The sequence below is a fragment of the Caenorhabditis briggsae genome, assembly GCF_000004555.2.
Source record: "Caenorhabditis briggsae complete genome, chrX, whole genome shotgun sequence".
In the NCBI taxonomy this organism is placed as follows: domain Eukaryota; kingdom Metazoa; phylum Nematoda; class Chromadorea; order Rhabditida; family Rhabditidae; genus Caenorhabditis; species Caenorhabditis briggsae.
The window spans coordinates 731,765-752,039 of NC_013491.2; the positions used below are offsets into that span (position 1 = coordinate 731,765).

A 20,275-nucleotide genomic window follows, 5' to 3' on the forward strand; every position below is an offset into this window, starting at 1 on the left:
GTGATTTGTACTAGCCCATTTTAGGTCTCCTTGTACAGAATAATTCAAATTTGTCTTCATTTATTGATGTTGTAGTTTATATAAATCCAAACTCGTCTGTGAAAAATAGTATTCCAAAATTCCTCCCGAATTTTTTTGATTTCTATGAGATGAGAAAACTTAATTCCTAAAATTTATTTCATTTGTTTTTCTTTATTATGAATATCAGTTTTTATCGTTTTGCAAAAAATTTCTCCGAATTGCTAATTCCCCTCTGCAACTTTCCAGTTTCACAACTTTCTTAAGTCTTCCTATCTTTTTAATTTTCTCACTTTTCTGAAAGATTATAACAGTATTACCAAAGTCTTAAGAAAAAAAAAAACTATTTTCACGCCTCAAAATTTGCCAATGGACATATGCGTGAGCGTATGTATGTATTGCAGAAGAAAAGAGTTTGCGATAATAGCACTGAATACTCAAAAGGTGACACATTCAAGAATTTTCAGTCTTATCAGTTACCTTGAGAAACTTTTTGGAGTCGAAGTGGAAGTGAAGAGTGAGGAGCGTAAAACGGTGATAAAAATTATATGTTAGAGAGAGGTGGCACTAGTGGAGTCCAATTCATTGATGCGCCATGTCTGAAGGGCGTAGCTCTACGCTTACAAAATTTGAGAGGCAGGTTAAACTCGACACATGATCTTATTTTTTATTTTTTTTTCTTCCTAATTTCTTTGTTTTGTTCATAGATGCCAATAGATGAATTATGACTTGAAAAACATATTTCCCATTTTGTTTGTACGTTTTGTTTCTTTTTCGTTAATCATTTCTATTTTCACAAACTTATTTCTATTTTCGAGTTGTTCTGAACCCTCATACGAGTTCGTACCCAAATTTAGCAAAACTCATTTTCCGTAATTTTTGCTGTTTAAGAAAAACAATACTGTAATTTGAAAAAATAGAAACTGACACCTGAGAATTTGAAAGAGAAATTAGTTTCGTTAAGTACAGTATCGGATTTGGGAAGCGGAGCCTCGTAAACCGACACGAGCGCTATCTGCGAAACTTTCAGATGCCGGTTTTTCTTATTCAACAATACAATTCTCTGCAAAACTTGGCGGGAAATTATTTTTGTTGTGCAAGTGATTTATCAACGCTGCTTTCTAAAAAAATTGAATGATCAATCTACCTCTTTCGAAAAATTGCAAAATTTTGTCACTAACATCTTTTCATGCTAACCAAAAAAGTTTAAAAACTTTTTTCTTTGTTTAGTTGTTCGTGAAAAAAATTATACTCAAAAATATTTGAACTCTACTAATTTTGTGACACTTTTTTTCTAGTTTTTTAAATATTTCTATTGCTAGACTCTTGAAGTTTTTGCAATTTGTTGTTTGTGAAACAATTGTGGAAAAGGCTTTTATCAGCATTTGTTTATTGATAAGAATTGGCGTAAGTTTTTATACATATCAGCTTTTAAACTCTTGATCGAATCATTATACTTGAAAAATTCGTTGAGAATGTATTTATAACTATGTTTGTTAAGACAGAGAAAAAAACTGAATTCGCTATGATAACCGAAGCTATACCATAATCAGAACTTGTTTGATACGTCACTGTTCTCAATAATCACCACGACATCTCTAAAAGCTCTTTTTTTCAAACTTATTTTGACAAGAACGTCATAAAAAAGAAACTGGTGTTTGTATGTTGCTTTATTAATCCAACTGTTTCCAGATATGAGGGTGCCACGTGGCATAGGTCTCGTGTTTATAGTAGTGGTGGCCGTTGCGCTAGTGGCTGGCCTTATATTGACAATTGTCCTCGTTAGTCGAAGCAAGGGTGAAGGTATTGTTATATTTTGAGGAACACATTTTTGAACGATTTAAACTTTAAAAATATTTAAAAATATATATATTTCAGCACCTGAGGGTCGTGTCATTACTTTGGGTCTCTGCAATTCAAACTTGGAGGAGCCAATGACTAGTTTCCGTTTTAAAAGGGATGTTGACTCATCATCTTCTTGTAATTTCACTTCGGTTAGTATAATACTGAAATTTTTGATAACGTATGACTTTCCTTTTACAGAATAAAAACCAAATGAGAAACTTCATAAACAGTGTTTCATCTGACACCAATTTCATCTTTATGCCATATGCAGACTCCGCCACTGTAAGCTAAATATAATAAACATTTTATTCATTTTTAACACTAGGTGAGTAATCTCGCTAGTAAAGATTCCGTCTTGGCTCAGCTGGATGCATTGAAAACAACGAAATCGGTTACCATCAGTCAAGCTTCGTAAGTCATTTTGTTTTTTTTCACAACAGGTTTTGAAATTTCAGAGCTTTCAACAGCTACAATCCGTCAGCACATGCTAATTCGGATTTAGTTTTTTTCACACCTTGCTCTACGACATACAAGTTAGTTTGCAATAAATTTTCTTCTATAAATATTTTTTAAACTGAAAAACCGGGACCGATTTCACCAAAAATCATAGAAATCCAATAGTACTATCATTTCAGGAACTACGATGAAGATATGAAACAAGTCCGTGACAGTATCAAGAAAGCCGAACAGAAAAAATATGTTATCGTATCACTTTCAATGAATGCAACCCGAATGCAAGATCAATATGGAGATCAAAATTCTCATAACATTGCTACCAACGCAACTGAAGATGTGTCCCAAAAAATTAATCAAGTTCTTACCCCAGAAGGTTGATAATTTTATAAATAACGAATTATTACAAAAAAATTTTTTCAGCAACTACAGTTTCAACGACACTTGTAACAACAACGTTAACACTTACAACCAAGCCATCAACTGCAGCTCCGCAAACTACAACACAGCCACCTCCAGTCACCGAACCACAAGTGACAACTTCCACAGGACCGGTCACGCAACCAGTAGCTACAACAACAACGCAAAACATTCCTGTGACAACGACGACAACATCAAAACCAACGTCTGCGCCAGCTGCAACCACAGCCACATCGTCTGGACCGACTCTGACAACAACCAAACCAGCACCTGTCATTTCAAGCTCTCAAAACCCAGGATCAGTTGGAACATCAACACCAGCAGGCCCGTCTGGACCAACCATGACGACAACAAAACCTACACCAGCATCTGTTGGTTCAAGTTCTCAAAAACCGGCAACAACTGCAACAACGACACCAGCAGCTTCATCTGGGCCAACCATGACGACAACACAACCTACACCAGCATCTGTTGGCTCAAGCTCACAAAAACCGGCGACGACTGCAACAACGACACCAGCAGCTTCATCTGGGCCAATTATGACGACAACACAACCTACACCAGCATCTGTTGGCTCAAGCTCACAAAAACCGGCAACGACTGCAACAACGACACCAGCAGCTTCATCTGGGCCAACCATGACGACAACACAACCTACACCAGCATCTGTTGGCTCAAGCTCACAAAAACCGGCGACGACTGCAACAACGACACCAGCAGCTTCATCTGGGCCAATTATGACGACAACACAACCTACACCAGCATCTGTTGGCTCAAGCTCACAAAAACCGGCAACGACTGCAACAACCACACCAGCAGCTTCATCTGGGCCAACTATGATGACAACACAACCTACACCAGCATCTGTTGGCTCAAGCTCACAAAAACCGGCAACGACTGCAACAACGACACCAGCAGCTTCATCTGGGCCAACTATGACGACAACACAACCTACACCAGCATCTGTTGGCTCAAGCTCACAAAAACCGGCAACGACTGCAACAACGACACCAGCAGGCCCGTCTGGACCAACCATGACGACAACACAACCTAAACCAGCATCTGTTGGCTCAAGCTCACAAAAACCGGCAACGACTGCAACAACGACACCAGCAGGCCCGTCTGGACCAACCATGACGACAACACAACCTAAACCAGCATCTGTTGGCTCAAGCTCACAAAAACCGGCAACGACTGCAACAACGACACCAGCAGGCCCGTCTGGACCAACCATGACGACAACACAACCTAAACCAGCATCTGTTGGCTCAAGCTCACAAAAACCGGCGACGACTGCAACAACGACACCAGCAGCTTCATCTGGGCCAATTATGACGACAACACAACCTACACCAGCATCTGTTGGCTCAAGCTCACAAAAACCGGCAACGACTGCAACAACGACACCAGCAGCTTCATCTGGGCCAACTATGACGACAACACAACCTACACCAGCATCTGTTGGCTCAAGCTCACAAAAACCGGCAACGACTGCAACAACGACACCAGCAGGCCCGTCTGGACCAACCATGACGACAACAAAACCTACACCGGCATCTGTTGGCTCAAGCTCACAAAAAACGGCGACGACTGCAACAACGACACCAGCAGCTTCATCTGGGCCAACTATGACGACAACACAACCTACACCAGCATCTGTTGGCTCAAGCTCACAAAAACCGGCGACGACTGCAACAACGACACCAGCAGCTTCATCTGGGCCAATTGTGACGACAACACAACCTACACCAGCATCTGTTAGCTCAAGCTCACAAAAACCGGCTTCAAGTTTGTCACCTTCGATGTCGACTGCGTCATCATCGGTTACTGCACCACTATCTACAACCCCGGTCTTAAGTTCAACTATGTCGGCATCAACACAAAGTACAGCAACTTCAATGAATCCTTCGTCATCATCCGGCAAGACAGTATCTTCTTCGGCTGCAAGTTCAACTGCTCAACCCACAGCCACGACCACTCCATCAGCGCCGCTAACTGGTTCAACGTCGCAATCACCGATTTCAAGCTCAACGGTTACAACTCAGAGTTCACCGACTCCTGCTGCCACGGCCTCGAGTAGCTCAGTGGTCACTAGTTCAACTGTGTCTGGAGTCAGTTCATCAACCCCAACTATCTCCACAGTGTCTAGCCAAAGCAGCTCTCATTCTGGCTTCACAACTTCTTTGGGAACCAAATCTACCAAAACAAATTCTGGATCATCTAGTACGGCTGTACCGACATCCACTATTAGCGTATTTTCATCCACTATTACAAATCCGTCCACCGTGAGTGCAGCAACATCATCGTCTTCCTCTACTTCACAAACACAGTCGTCATCTGTATCTACCGCCACAAGCTTGTCTCCACCAACAGCATCATCAGCATCGACAGTGTCTTCTGCATCATCAGCATCAACTGTTTCCTCGGCTTCTACTACTACAGCAGCTCTATCATCAATGTCTACAGTATCAGCGGGATCTACGCTAACATCTATTTCAACTGTATCTGGGTCCACTTCACCATCTGTAGCTACTGTTCCTACTTCATCAGTATCTTCAATTTCAACAATATCGGCAACAATAACCTCTTCTACTGCCACTATGCCTACTTCATCTGGATCTTCAGTTTCAACCGTATCACAATCGACTGTTCCTTCAACGAATACAATGACCACCACTCCTGCGTCAGCAATAACTACGGGTACGTCAGTTTATACAGGCAGCACATCGATGCCACCAACCTCATCATCTGCTCCAACAACTGAGCATTCTACATCAAGTAGAAGCAGTGAAAATACTTTGAGTAGCAGTACAATCACACCCCCACATAGTTCTCTGTCCACGGGCACTGGATCCACAACCCTTTCCCCAAGTACCTCAACCACTCTTCTAAGTACCTCGAGTAGTTCCACATCTGAATCTACTCTTTCTACCAGTTATCTCTCAACTGGCTCTTCATCCACTACTGAAGGAATTTCAAAATCCACGTCGATTTCCCAACTGACATCCACACAAGGAATGAGCAGTCCAACATCTTCAACCAGTACGTTCCTCTCTAGTAGTCGAATGACCACAACTCCCCCTCCATCTCAATCAACTAGTTCATCTCAAGCCTCAACATCTACAGTAGATCAGCAAACAACAGTGACCACCCCAACCCCAACCCCGTCCCTGTCCCCATCCACCTCCCAACCCACCAGTTTCCAGTCAAGCACATTTGGATCTACATCTTCGTTAAAAACGAGTGAAACTACCACATCGTTCCAAACCTCGTCACAGTATACCATTTCCCGTTCAAGTACATTTGGGCCAACATCCTCCAAAGCTAACACCACAACTTCGATGTCTTCCACATTGTCTAGTAGTTCTGTAGAGCCATCGACAGGAACACATCCAACAAGTACCACACCACTGAGTACTACTGAATCGTCCATGTCAACATCCCGCGGGTCAGGAAGCACCACATCAATGTATCCTTCATCATCCAATTCTCCTTATTTTTCTTCATCAACTAACTCTGGATCAAGTTCAACTCAAACATCAACAAAAGAAACCTCGACACCATCATCTTTAACAACATTCTCCACAACTTCATTGGTTTCTTCTCAATCCACATCCAGTGGCAGTGTTTCTAGTTCACCAGGTAGATCAAGCACTGATCTCCCAATCAGTACTTCCCCTTCTGCTTCATCTCCTGCACAGACCCCGGTTCGGTCAAGCTCTACTTCAGTCCCATCGCAGTCTAGTACCCCAACTCAACTAACTACATCGGTAGCTTCTGTTTCAGAAACCTCCACACTATCTAGTATTTTAACATCATCCCTCGCCTCATCTACCACTTCCGGGACCCCCAGTTCTATTGGATCCACAGTAACCAAATCTTCTTCTTTATCCGCTGTCCCATCAACCACACAGGCAACATCTAGTTCTAAGGGTTCCACAGTAACCGACTTTTCTTCTCCATCTCCTGTCCCATCAACCACACCCGCAAATCTAGCTCCGTGGGATCCACAGTCATTGGCTCCTCTAGTCCTTCTCCTATCCCAACTACCACAACCTCAACATCTAGCACCTTGGGATCCACAGTACCAGCTTCCTCTAGCCCATCTTTTGCCCCAACTACCACAGCCCCAACATCTAGTTCCATGAGATCCACAGTAACCGGCTCCCTTACTTCATCTCCAGTCCCATCTACCGCCGCCGTAACATCTAAATCCACAGTAACCAAATCTTCTTCTTTATCCGCTGTCCCATCAACCACACAGGCAACATCTAGTTCTAAGGGTTCCACAGTAACCGACTTTTCTTCTCCATCTCCTGTCCCATCAACCACACCCGCAACATCTAGCTCCGTGGGATCCACAGTCATTGGCTCCTCTAGTCCTTCTCCTATCCCAACTACCACAACCTCAACATCTAGCACCTTGGGATCCACAGTACCAGCTTCCTCTAGCCCATCTTTTGCCCCAACTACCACAGCCCCAACATCTAGTTCCATGAGATCCACAGTAACCGGCTCCCTTACTTCATCTCCAGTCCCATCTACCGCCGCCGTAACATCTAAATCCACAGTAACCAAATCTTCTTCTTTATCCGCTGTCCCATCAACCACACAGGCAACATCTAGTTCTAAGGGTTCCACAGTAACCGACTTTTCTTCTCCATCTCCTGTCCCATCAACCACACCCGCAACATCTAGCTCCGTGGGATCCACAGTCATTGGCTTCTCTAGTCCTTCTCCTATCCCAACTACCACAACCTCAACATCTAGCACCTTGGGATCCACAGTACCAGCTTCCTCTAGCCCATCTTTTGCCCCAACTACCACAGCCCCAACATCTAGTTCCATGAGATCCACAGTAACCGGCTCCCTTACTTCATCTCCAGTCCCATCTACCGCCGCCGTAACATCTAGCTCCGTGGGATCCACAATAACCGGCTCCTCTACTTTATCTCCTGTACCATCCAGCTCAGGCGCAACATCTAGCTCCATAGGATCCACAGTAACCGGTTCCTCTAGTCCATCTTCTGTCCCAACTTCCACAGCCTCAACATCTAGTTCCTTTGGATCCACAGTAACCGGTTCCCTTACTTCATCTCCAGTCCCATCTACCACAGCCGCATCATCCAGCTCCATAGGATCCACAGTAGTCGGCTCCTCTAGTCCATCTTCTGTCCCAACTAACACAGCTTCAACATCTACTTTCTTGGGATCCACAATAACCGGCTCCTCTACTTCATCTCATGTACCATCAACCTCAGCCGTATCATCTAGCTATGCGGGATCCACAGTAACCAAACCCTCTTCTTCATCTCCTGTCCCACCAATCACACCTGAAACATCTAGTTCCATGGGATCCACAATAACAGATCACTCCACCCTGACTCCTGTCTCATCTGTAACCCCTGGAAAAACTAGCTCCTTGGGATCCACAGTGAGCAACCCTTCTTCAGCAGCCACTGAGCCAAGTAAGTACATCACAATCAAAGTGTTTAATTTAGTGACATCGAAAACAACACAACATTTTTTCATCATTTATTATCTAATCCATTCTTTAAGATCGGATTTTTTATCCACTGTCAAAACTATCACTTCTAGTACAACTAGTTGTTAGAAAAACGTTTTAAAACAATATGCTGTTGGATGTGTGGAGTGGAACTGCAGCAACTTTAAAGTTTCTGAGCATTCAATTTTTGGAATTTCGGATCATTCTAGGTCTCTCAAAATCAGAAACTATATCCCAACAAAAAATTAGCAATTAATGAAACTCTCAAACTTTTGAAAATAACTTTCTCTGCGAATATTCTGGTCGAAATCTCATTAAGAATTTTTTTTTTCATTTTTCTCGTATTCTTGCTTCATTTTACATTTAGAATTTTTCCCACAAATTTCAGCTCATAAGCTTAAGTAGGAGCAAAGTTATTCACGATTTATTCCAAAAAATCTGAAAATGACGAAAATGTCTGAAAGCAATTTTTTTTTGAAACATGAATAGAGGGTTCAATAGTTGTGTATATTGTCAAAATCAGCTGTTTTGAGACCATTTTGACATTTAAAAATTTTCCTTAAAAAACTTCAGATTTTTCCTTTCCCAGGGGGTCTTATAATCATGACGCGGCCTAAGAAGTGACTTTTGAGCCCTCTGAGCTTAAAAATGACTCAATTGAGCTGAAAATTAATACACGTAGGTTTTTTTACAAGCTGAATAAAACTGCGTTTACAGATTTCTGTTAGCATTTTTGGTTTTTTCAGTTTACTCATTTCGAGGGGGGGGGGCCTATAATTATGACGCGCGTTGTAGTTCATTTTTTTTAAACACATTCGGTTTCGTCCCCTAGTTTAATAAAATTATCTGAAATATTAAGTTCAGTACAATATTCAGGTTCCACTCATTCTACATCAACCCCAACCCTCTCTCATCTCACAACATCAGTAGTTTCTTCCGGATCCACAGAAAAAAGTCATTCCACTGTAACTACTGTCTCATCTACGGCAGCTGAAACTCCTAGTTCACTAGTCGTAACACAGAGCAGTCATCTCACCCCACCTCCCGTTACGTCTTCCTCATCCGGAACATCTAGCTCAGTAGGGTCCACAAAACCTCAACATACATCCTCCCCAGTCTCATCTTACCCTACAACTGCTGTAACCTCTACTTCGGTAGAATCCACAGCAAGCAGTCTTTCTACCACGTCCACCTTCTTTTCCACTAAATCGACCACAGTTGGTCCAGTCAACAGTTTTTCTTCATCAACACCCATTCCATTTACCCCTTCTACAGTCTCATCTCAGTCTAATACGATAAGCGGTTCTAGCTCTGTAGAATCCACAGTAACAAGTCCTACGACACTATACCCCGGATCATCCCATTCGACTGCCTCTTCTCAGTTGAATGACAGGACAACATCAGTTTCTACTCCCAACATCAGAACCAGTACTTTAGGTAGTTTCACGAATCCGTGTACTCATATTCATCACTTCGTTTTGTTGGAAAATAGCACAACCAGTTGTCCGCAGTAATTCATGTGTAATTTGTCTTCACTCCATATATTTCTGCACTTTTTTCAACTCTCTAGTATTTTCATTGAAGATGCGTTCTGCACATAGGCCAGGCCAAACAAAATTGAAATCCATGTCTGTGTTTTTACAATCACCCGCCAAACAGAGTTGAAAAATCATCTGATGTGTGTGTGTGTGTGTGTGTGTGTGTGTGTGTGTGTGTGTGTGTGTGTCTGTGTGTGTGTGTGTGTGTGTGTGTGTGTGTGTGTGTGTGTGTGTGTGTGTGTGTGTGTGTGTGTGTGTGTGTGTGTGTGTGTGTGTGTGTGTGTGTGTGTGTGTGCGAAGTCTACTTATTTTCTTTTTCAGCAACTATGATAGTAGCCATAATAAGTTTTTGTTTTTGTTGGTTAATTAATTGCACTATCCAAAATCCACTCGTATCTTCACACTTCACTCTACGCTGTCGGACCTCACGCACTAACTGGCACATTCGCACGACACAGTTTGCACCAAAAACGCAGTGATCAAATGATTTTTTCAGACGGTGATACCAACTAAACTCAACTATCAGCTCTTCACTTCTTTTATTCTTTTCATACACCTATTTATTCCTCATGTTTTTACCTTACAAAATGGATACAGGAGCGGTGTTCTCATTACCGAACATTTGCAGAATTAGAATTACTACGCACTCATTAGCTGTGTACTGTCTATGTCTGTTTGTTTGGAATTTTTGTTAGCGAGCCATGATGCTCTGATCGATCGTTCTCCAGAAAATGGAAAAATCATACAATTTTGTTTCAGGTTCATCTGCTGCAACAACTTCGAAACCAAGTGAGAGTTTTTATAAATAAAGTGTTTACAATGTTTTCTTTCAGAGCCTAGTGTTACTTGTTTGTTTATGGTTGATTTGCAGTCGTTAAATATCAGCACAGAGGCAATAAAAAATTATACTACGGTGAGCAGCAATAATAAACAGTCCAAAGACATATGGTTTTCAGTATTGGAACTTTGCAATGACAGTCGCATCAAAATTAAATGACGCATCCACGTTCACTGGTTATCCTGATTCATTTGGTTACGCGAGTGGACTAAACGATCATAGTAAATATCCAGTTAACAATTATACGGATTTCAAAAACGTTCCCATGCCAGTGGAGGATCTAGACGACGGAATTGATTTGGACCTCAAAGAGTGAGTTTCGCAAAAAGAAACAGAATGACGCCAAGCTAAAGAACTAGCTACGAAATTCAGTAGTATCTGAAATCTGTCAAGAAATAAAGTTTATTCTTGATTTCAGTGTTGATTCAACTCTGACTCAAGCGTCATGGATGCCTCTGGTTCAAACAGATCTGCATCAAACATGTCTAATTTTCTTCTCTGCTGCGTAAGTTTTTTTTGCTTTAATGTTTTCATGTTTTCAAGAAGGTGCTCGAATTGAATAGTCCAACTGCTGCAATATGCTTCTTTTTTTCGAGATTAAAAAACTGGTTTTTCAGACCCGAAGCGGAATTCGGAAGTACTACTATCAACTCCACATATGTCAATTTCACAACTGTTATTGGCGTTCGTATTGGAGGTATATTCTAGTAAGAGTAAAATCACAATTAACTTCAAATTATTCAGATGCCACCTCAATACCGGGAATCACTGATCCCGTCAACGCTCAGAATTTGGATGATGCAGAAGCTCAATCAGTAGTTCAGAAACTTTTGGACAGTTTACCTTGAACGTGTTTTTTCTTCACACTTCTACTCCTATTCTTGAACACCCGACTGTTTTTCATGATAATTTTTTTCCCTAAAGTCCAAAATTATTTTTTTTCAGAAGTAAGTGAAGAGCTGATTTTTGTTGTTATTTTTCATTTAACCATCTCAAAACATATTCCTCAGATCTTTTTTGTCTCACTTGATTTTCACACGTTTTCTTTTTTTAATATATTCTAATGCAAAACCAACAACTATCAAGAGCTTTAAGCCTTTTTGTTTGCTGTACCCAAAGTTTGATGGTGAAATAAATTTTATTTTTAAATCATAAAGAAAACAGCTCAATTTTAAACATTCGAGGAGCGATCTTGACACTATGGAATCTAAACTTGATATTTAGAAAAAAAAACTGTATTCAATTATTTCTCAGTAATTTTTTTCTCCTAAATTCTTTGTTCCTTCACTTGGTGGTCGGTAAAAATTGGCAGAAAGGAAACAGAAGGGCTATATAAAGGATAAGAGAATACAGATAGAAGAGAGGAATGGTGATAAACAGGAAAGTTGCAAGCTTGTTGTTAGACGCAATGCCTGTATACACCACCCCCTCCCTTCTACTCATTCTTCTTCCTCTCAATGGATATCTTCCACCGCTGTCCGCCACTACCACCACACAGGCTTATGCTTTTTCTTCTTCCTAGTCCTTCTTCTTCATCATTTCTTGTCCAGATCTAATTTTCTTCCCATGCATCCGTCCTTCCACGTTTCTCTAAGCCTCCCCCGCTTCTTCCCAACACAGCGCCGCCATCAAGATTAGCCCTGTAGACCGCGCCCACTTTTAGTTTATTCTTCAATTTTCTCCTCCATACCCTTTTCTGTGCCAATAGATACAAATTATTGTTCAGTGTAGTTGCTAGAGCTTTGAAGATGACAAGTTTCAATTATACTTTTTGAATAATATTGTTGTCTAGGTTTTTTTTTTCACAATCTTCTTAAAATTATATTTTTTCTTAAACACCCATGGTTTGATTTCAAATTTTGTCCTGGAGTTAAGTTGTACCCCCTTGTACCCCCGAATCATTGTACCCCCCGAATTTTTGGCCAAACATGCTGCATAAAAAATCATATTTCAATTGTGCCCTCCGTATCACTTTTTGACGTCTTTCTTTCCTAAAAAACAGAAAAATTCAGAATGCGCCATGGAGCGTTTATCCTTTCATCCTTTCTTCTTCTACTGCAGCTTTATGTAATCGAAACCTCATATTGTGGCGAGAATGGAGTGCCGTACAGTCTGGAAATTTTGTCAGACGGTTTGTTTATCTCAACACACTACTTCATGATGGGTTTCCCTCTTTAGGCTCACCAGTGCTGGGCTGTGCTCAGCCAACTTGTATGTCCGAACCATTAGAGGATAACGAGGATAGTATTTTCATTGCTAATGCTGCTGGACAGGAAGACGGATATTTCCGAGAAGGAGACAGGCAAAGGAGAAGTTATTCGCAGAGTTATAAACCGAAAGCCGTGAGTTTTTATTTTGATTCAAATTTTGTATTTCGGGAATTATTATCGAATTTCTATTAAATTGAGTTCATTTCTAAGTTATAGGGTCAGGGAAAACATTCTCAACATTATCATGGACTAAAGATCTTTTATCAGTTACTTGTACAGAGGAAAAAAGTATTAATACAAAGACACAGATAATGAAACTGATATTTTGAGCTGAAATTTCTTTAAAATTTCGTAAATTTTACTATTTGAAGTTTTTAAAGATATTTTTCTCGTAGAACAACATTGCATGTCTTTCTGTTCCTCTTTCCATATAGAATTAATGTGAACACTTCTCTTTTTTTTTGTTTCACAGCTATTGAATTCTTCATTTTTCGTCCCTTTTTCTTGTTTTCTTCTCCGCTTTTCATCGTTTTTCTACAAAACAAAAATATAGATTACACGCGTGTTAAATTCAAAAATAGGTTGAAAACGATAGTGATAAACGATTACGACCAAATCTCATTTTGTGAGATGTTTCCCACAGACAAACGTTTTCTGGGTTGAACAGGGCATGTCTGCGCTTTAGTTTTCGTGATATGACATTGTAGGAAGAGAAGCGAAAATGAAGTTGTGGGTCAGGAAAAACTGTATTTTGTAACGCGAATGTCGAATGGAGAATAACTCCAAATTGGGAACCAGGAACATATGGGGGTGAAGAGAGGAAGAGGAACTTTTTTCGATGAAAACCGAACAGCGGTATTTGTAGAACATCGACATCCTTTGGATAAAGAAAAAACTATTGAAGTTTGAACATGAAAAGTTTTTTTCAATATTCCTCGCACATCTTGTCTGTGATATGATTAAAGAACGTTTCCAAGGCATTATTTTGTCAGATGTTCTTGCGATCATACTTTCGATTCTCACGTAACTCAATTCAATCTTCTACTCAATACATTTCGAAATTGCATAATCTATTCTGTCGCTCGTATATAATTTCTCCAAATTTTTTTGCGAACACACACATACGCATATGCATTTGCTATTAGCAAATTGGATTTGATGATGGATATGAAAACTTGACTAAGGTGACGGCAAAAGGAAGTAATGTAATTTGTAGCATTTTCATACGTGCTTGCTTATTTCGCAACTAGTTGGAGGTTATTCGGAAAAAGGGAAAACGTGACGGTCACGATTACGTATGTTGTGGAAGTGTTTTGACTTATTTATTATTGACAGTAGAACCACGCAGGTAAAATAGTGAGGCAAACCGGAAAAGAAAGAAAAATTGGCCCGCAAATTTTTATTACTCCTTTTTTTTTGTTTTTAAGGGATTGTTTGATACGACTAAAACAATTAAAAAATTGTGTTAGAATATCAGAAACTAATTCTTGAATACTAGGCGTTCCAACCACACTATGATCTTCTCCATATACTTTCAGTATTAAAATATTTCAGTATTAAAGTTAAATTTTTCACAATTTTACATATAGATAAGCTTATCATATTTTTTTGATAGTAACAATTTTTCAGCACCTAAAAAATAATTCATTTGAAGGAAAAATGAATATCAGACCGAGTATAAATATACTTTGAATGTCACAGTCTGAATTTCACAATACATGAAACATCAAAAAAAGAGTTCCCAACTTTTTTTGCAGGAATGCCCTGGTCATTTCTCAGAATTTGCGTGCACCAAAAAAAATCAATGGGTTGGAGGAATAGATTTCATTGACCATCCAAGACAACCGTAAGTTTTTTAATGATTTGAAAACTGACAGAAAAAACAATACATGATAAAAACTTCAAAATTCGTTGCAACGTTCAATCATTTTAATTAAAATAAACTTAACATAAAAATATAAGGAGTTTGATGTGGAGAGCAATTATAGAAAAAAGATGGATTTGAAAATGTGGTTCGTTGTTTTTCAATCAGGTTGAAACTCAAAAAAATTCTGAACACGATACAAAACTACATTTTCTTGTTTTTTTTTCACATTAGCATAAATTTGAATTCTGAACAGATTGGTCCTTCAATGCTGCACATTTGAAGGTTTGCGCTTTTCTCAGGACGTCGGTGTCACCACAATTTCATCTGGTATGTATTGTTCTTTCTAATCATATTTCAATTTCAAAAATCTTCCATTCTCACGAAGCGGCCTTCGAGTCGAAAAATCCAAAATATTGTTTTTTTTTCCGTATAATATTTTTGTTTTCGACTGGCAACTGAAAAGCTTTATTAAGGTTTGATGAGAAATAGAAACAGCCAGTCTGGAAAATTAAGAACAAGAACACCAAAACAAAAACACCTGGTTTTTGTTTTTCATACACGAATATTTGTAGGAGAAGCAGTAACTGGTGGCGAAGTTGTTCGTGACGGTCGTCAAATTTCGTTTGATGTTATCGCAAACGCTAGGAAACTGGTGGATCCGGATGATCCCAAACGGTAACTTTATATTTTTATTATTTCCGATTCTTGCTTCCGCTTCTATTTGTTTTAGAAAAAAACTTAACATGATAAGCCAATCAGGTTTGCGAAATAGAGAGAAGATAAAAAACGAAATCAAATTCCGACTAATTTTTAACGATTTCTGGTTTCTATCATGAACCAGGTAAGAAATGTCAGAAAATCTTAACAACAGACGTTTCTGGGTTGTCATATTTCTGGCATAATCAGTAAATCTCCAATTTTACCATAAAAGTATCTTTCTAACCGCTAATACACGTGAAATAAAAAAGACACGCCTGAAACTTGCCGTATAAATCTCAGATCTTTGTATAAGCTAATTCAAGATGTAATCTAATATTTTGCGCTAGTTTCGATTAGCATCTCTCTTTCTTTTTTTTTTACTTTCCCGAACTAGGGATGTGCGGAAAACAGATTGAAACAACGCCCACTATCTCATCTAAAATGTCTTCATAAGAATTCCAACAATCCGTATCATTGTTTCGTCATCATCTTCGTCAAAAATAAGTGACGAAATGTAAACTCGTGGCACGATCAATGATGCATTGATAGGCAAAAATCAGGATTTTGTATACAGTGATTGAATATGCTGTGTTTCGGATATCAACTTACGAAGAGAGATATAAAACGTGATCTTTCCAATGATACGGGAGGGAAATTACGGCATCGAGTGTGATCAAGAAATGAAAAAAAAATATTTAAAATGATCTTTAAAGTTAGAAAAATAGTTTTGGAGACGAAATGTGTAACTGTTATAAATATTCATCTAATCAATTTTGTGGATGACAAAGTTTCTCAGTTTTGACGTTTTGAGTCAATTTCAAAAGGGATATTTTTCAGAACTTACTATGAAGTCACCGTCCGTCGCATGAATTGCCTTCCCGACCCGCCCGAGTTCGAAGTTGCATGTAAGTCATTTGGTCAAATTGGTTCACTCTAATTTTCCTTTCAAACAGATGACGACGATGTTGAGTCGGAAATTCGACGAGTGTTGGGAAACGCCACAAACTCTGCCATGAACATTGGGCATGACAATCACCCACACATTGCACGAGAGAAAAAGGTTCCAATAAATAGACCTTACAAGAGAAAACCAAAAACTTCCTCGACGCACAAGTGAGTACAAACATCTGCATCCACAGTTTGACCTAATTCTATTTTCAGTGTTGTTTCGCCATTTGTGGATGGACATGATGGTGAGAAGAAACCAAGATCGGAGCCGTTTATCGGAAGTTTTGGAGCTACAATCTTCGAGTGAGTCTTTTTTTTTGGTTATCATTTTTAATTATATATCTCTAGCCCAACAGCTGAGCATAACGCACAAGAGGAATCTGCAAAATCTGCAACGCCCCCGCCAAAGCGAGAACATGTTCCTTATACAAGAAGAATATTAACTCCCAAACCGAGAATAATTCCAACAACAACTCAAACACCGACAACAATTGCTCCACCAGTTCAAGTTCAAGTGAGGAGCAATTTCCAATAATATAATTTTAATTTGCACAAAAAAAAGAGTAAGAAACAAAATTCAAGCTCAATTCTTGTTCAATTAGCATCATCATTTATGATTATCTGACGAATTCTACTAAACATATTTTCTCAACGTAAAACGCTATTCATTTTAATTGAATTTATGCAAAAATTTCTGAATTTCAGGTTGAACCAGTTTCTCCAATGCCGGCAGCTCCATTGAATCCGTTTGCATTTGCCCCACTACCACCATTTCCACAGTTTGGACTGCCACAACCAAACCTTTTCCAATTTCCCGCTGCTCCACCTGCTCCTGCTCCTCTTCCCCCAGCCCCAGGACCAACAATATCGGGTGTCCTGCAAGCACCTCAACTAACTCCACTCCAACCATACAACCATCAATTTGCATTCTTCCAACCACAGCCACCAATTGGACAGTATGGCTTGAACGGTTTCCATCAGCCAGCACCAGTTTATGGTCTTCACGGAGTTCAGAACGTTCCGTCGGATCAGTTCAATAATTTAGATGTTTATACGAAATCATTACTCACCAATCCACAGAGTCCTTTTGCTCTGCAAATGCCAACATTTGGAGCAGCTCCTCCAGCTCCTCAATTCTTCCCACAGCAACAGCCAACTATTGAACAGAATGCAAGTGTAAGTTTTCAAAATTTCTTCACGAGTATAACTTTCAAAAATCAACATACCATTATATTCATCTCAACTTAATGTTTTTACAGCTTCAAAGAATTGATATTCAAGCACCACAAAGAGAAAAGATTGCACAAACAGCAGCTCAATTCAGCCTTCAACCCCAAGCAGCAAATCAAATCCCAAAAAAAGACACTTTGGGAGCTTTATACAGGCCGCCACCTTTTGCTGCACTCGGAACAACTTTGTACAATTTCCAAGCTCATAATGGAAAATAATCGTTTGGCTTGTTCACCAACTTTTTTTGTTCTTATCTATGCAATGTTCAACTTCTATCTCATTTTTATTTTTTACCTTCTTGGTTTCTCTTCTGGTTCTGCTCATCTCAAATTGGTGCTCAAGAATTTTTGAACCTTTACCTGACTAGATAATTTATTACAAACATAATTCTTAGAATGAGTTAGAAAGCAGTGTTCCAAATTGTATTATTTTTCAACACAAGTTGACGTTATTGAACTTTATGTTGATTCCGACTTTTCTAACAATGTTTTGCCTTTCTTACTGGTATTTTTCTGAATTTATTGTTCGAATTTCTTTCCGTGATATGTTCAGCAGTTGTCTAGTTCATATTTCGCCAAATGTTACGATTGGTCATTTCTCAACCCCGACATTGTGGTCACTTAATGCACAAATTCCATTTTTTTTTCATTTTTCATTTTCACTACAAATCATTAAGAAATGAATAAACATTTGAAATGCATGTACCTGAAACAGCCCGTTTACGATTTTCTCCAACTGAACAACAAGAAAACATAAATGGATGTTTTGTAAATGTTTTTTTGCTTCACCAAGGAAATATAAAGTTGAATAAACCTCTTTTAACAGAACACCTAATATCACCCTACAAATTTTTCTTATAGGCATGAAAATCAGAGAACTCAGTAAAAGTTGATTAGTAAACCATAATTTAGATACAAAATTTTGAAGAGTTATAGTGACTCAAATATTTGAACAGAAGTCATTGAATTGGAAACGGACTTCATTACACATATTTGGTCAGACACGCGCAAATGGTCTTTGCGTTTCTTTGTATTTCGATACTCATTCATTTTTGATATTTGTTTTATTTTTAGGTAGTCAAAAGATGCGAAAATGGATTTCACAATCCAAGGTTATAAAGTATTGTATGAAATAAAATCATTTTAGGTACCTATAATGTTTTCGTGTACTAGCAAATCCCTCTTTTTAAAAATACCCAGCTTCTAGTTTCATGTGACATTCTTCAATTCTCTTGTAATCCACGGATAAATTTTTATCGTGAACTCTGTTTTCTTTAGCTTTTTGTCAAGAAATATCAGATTTCAACACAAATGAAATTTCTTCCCCTGACTTCACACAAGCGTGTTTGTTCAAACGTATCTTGGCTAAAAAGACAGAAAACCGCCACGAACTTTTCTTCAGCACAAAACCAAATGTTCAAGGTCGCTACGATTTCTTATGATTTCTTGCTCAACCTTTTTTGTTTTATTATTATATTATTTTCAGGGCAATCTCATGTTTCTTCTGATTTTTTTTTTGAGAATTTTTTTTTTCGCTGCCACTTTCAACCATTCGGGTTTTCAAAACTTTTTTAGTTGTTTATTTTTCAACTCATAGTTATTTATCAAAATCAGTCACAGACTGGGTCGTTGAACATTTTAGAACACTTCCAGAATGTTCATTCTTTTTTCCCGAAACGTAGCAAAAGCTTGTCAAAACTGAAAACAAATGAAAGCGCAACAGCTCAATTGCTAGACTTTTTCTTCCAGTTGTTAACGTTCGTTGAAAACTTATGAATCCGTTATTTTTTTGTAAGGTTCCTGAAGAAAATTTCATATTCATCGTTCTCCTTTTTTTGAAATCCGATATGTTGGAGTGTTGTTCTTATTTTGGGTTTTCAGTGTTATACTTTTATTGGGTACCTGGGGGATAAAAATATTCTTTCAAGGAAATGCAAAAAGCTACGCTCGCCTCTTGGCTTTCTTTTTTATCTTTTCTTTGAGCCCAACTCTTTCACTTTTTCTCTAATTAAGTTATCGATTTCTTTTTTCTCCTTCTTTTTCTATTCCGCTTTTTTCTTTTTTTTCCAATCTTTGTTGTGTCCAACTTATTGTTGAAGAGAGGGTTCACTGTTCTGCTCCAACGTATTCGTGCATTTGTCTTTCAAAAAAAATTCGCTTCTCATTATGTAGAATTTCTTTTTTCTTGTCCTCTGGAAGTTTTTCAACGTAGTAACAACTTCTGAGTTCACCTTTTGCCACACTCAAAAATTCATTCGAAGGGAAATTCAATTTTTTGCACGCCTCTTTGACATTTCCAAAGTATACCAAAGAAGCTCCTCTCGTTTCATCTTTTCTTCCCATTTTCCCCTTTTTTTCCACACTCTCCCATTCCTCTTTCCCAACCTCTTTCCTCCCGTTTCCCGTCAAATCCTACTTTGTCGTCCCCGTGGGTTAATTGAACCGCCAGTTTTCACTCAGGCCTACACCATTCAGTTTCACTATTTTCAAACAGCTTCCCTTTTTCTTTCAGCTATACTTAAGTGTGTGTGTTTTTTTTCTTTTTTTTCTTGTGTAGAGAAAAGAGGCCTTAGCAAAGAAGATGTTGAGGATTGGCGTTTGCTCAAAAAAATCTCAAATTTCACGTTTTCCGGCCGTTTGAATAAACTGTCTCCACAGTCTCCACAGTCTCCATTTCTTTACTTTATTAAATTTTCAGCGTATG

At 38.9% G+C, this 20,275-nt stretch overlaps 3 protein-coding genes across 3 annotated transcripts; all 3 read left to right on the top strand.

Annotated features, from left to right (window-relative positions):
- Positions 1-1,712: 1,712 nt before the first annotated feature.
- Positions 1,713-11,466, top strand: CBG16424 (the record flags this gene model as incomplete). Its single annotated transcript, XM_045238748.1, has 15 exons — positions 1,713-1,821; positions 1,897-2,012; positions 2,062-2,145; positions 2,189-2,274; positions 2,319-2,396; positions 2,499-2,692; positions 2,740-6,820; positions 6,877-8,204; positions 9,119-9,679; positions 10,540-10,569; positions 10,614-10,693; positions 10,722-10,930; positions 11,037-11,123; positions 11,236-11,315; positions 11,363-11,466. The coding sequence occupies 15 exons, from the start codon at positions 1,713-1,715 to the stop codon at positions 11,464-11,466; spliced, it is 7,227 nt and encodes a 2,408-aa protein (XP_045095850.1).
- A 560-nt stretch (positions 11,467-12,026) lies between these two features.
- Positions 12,027-12,140, top strand: CBG27396 (the record flags this gene model as incomplete). The annotated part of the gene is made up of 1 exon (XM_045238749.1): positions 12,027-12,140. One exon carries the CDS (start codon positions 12,027-12,029, stop codon positions 12,138-12,140), a length of 114 nt encoding a protein of 37 aa, XP_045099763.1.
- A 491-nt stretch (positions 12,141-12,631) lies between these two features.
- On the top strand, positions 12,632-17,790 carry Cbr-wrt-9 (the record flags this gene model as incomplete). Its single annotated transcript, XM_002643618.1, has 11 exons — positions 12,632-12,749; positions 12,797-12,960; positions 14,586-14,674; positions 14,949-15,022; positions 15,268-15,370; positions 16,232-16,299; positions 16,348-16,507; positions 16,556-16,645; positions 16,691-16,856; positions 17,048-17,518; positions 17,602-17,790. 11 exons carry the CDS (start codon positions 12,632-12,634, stop codon positions 17,788-17,790), a joined length of 1,692 nt encoding a protein of 563 aa, XP_002643664.1.
- Positions 17,791-20,275: the final 2,485 nt, after the last annotated feature.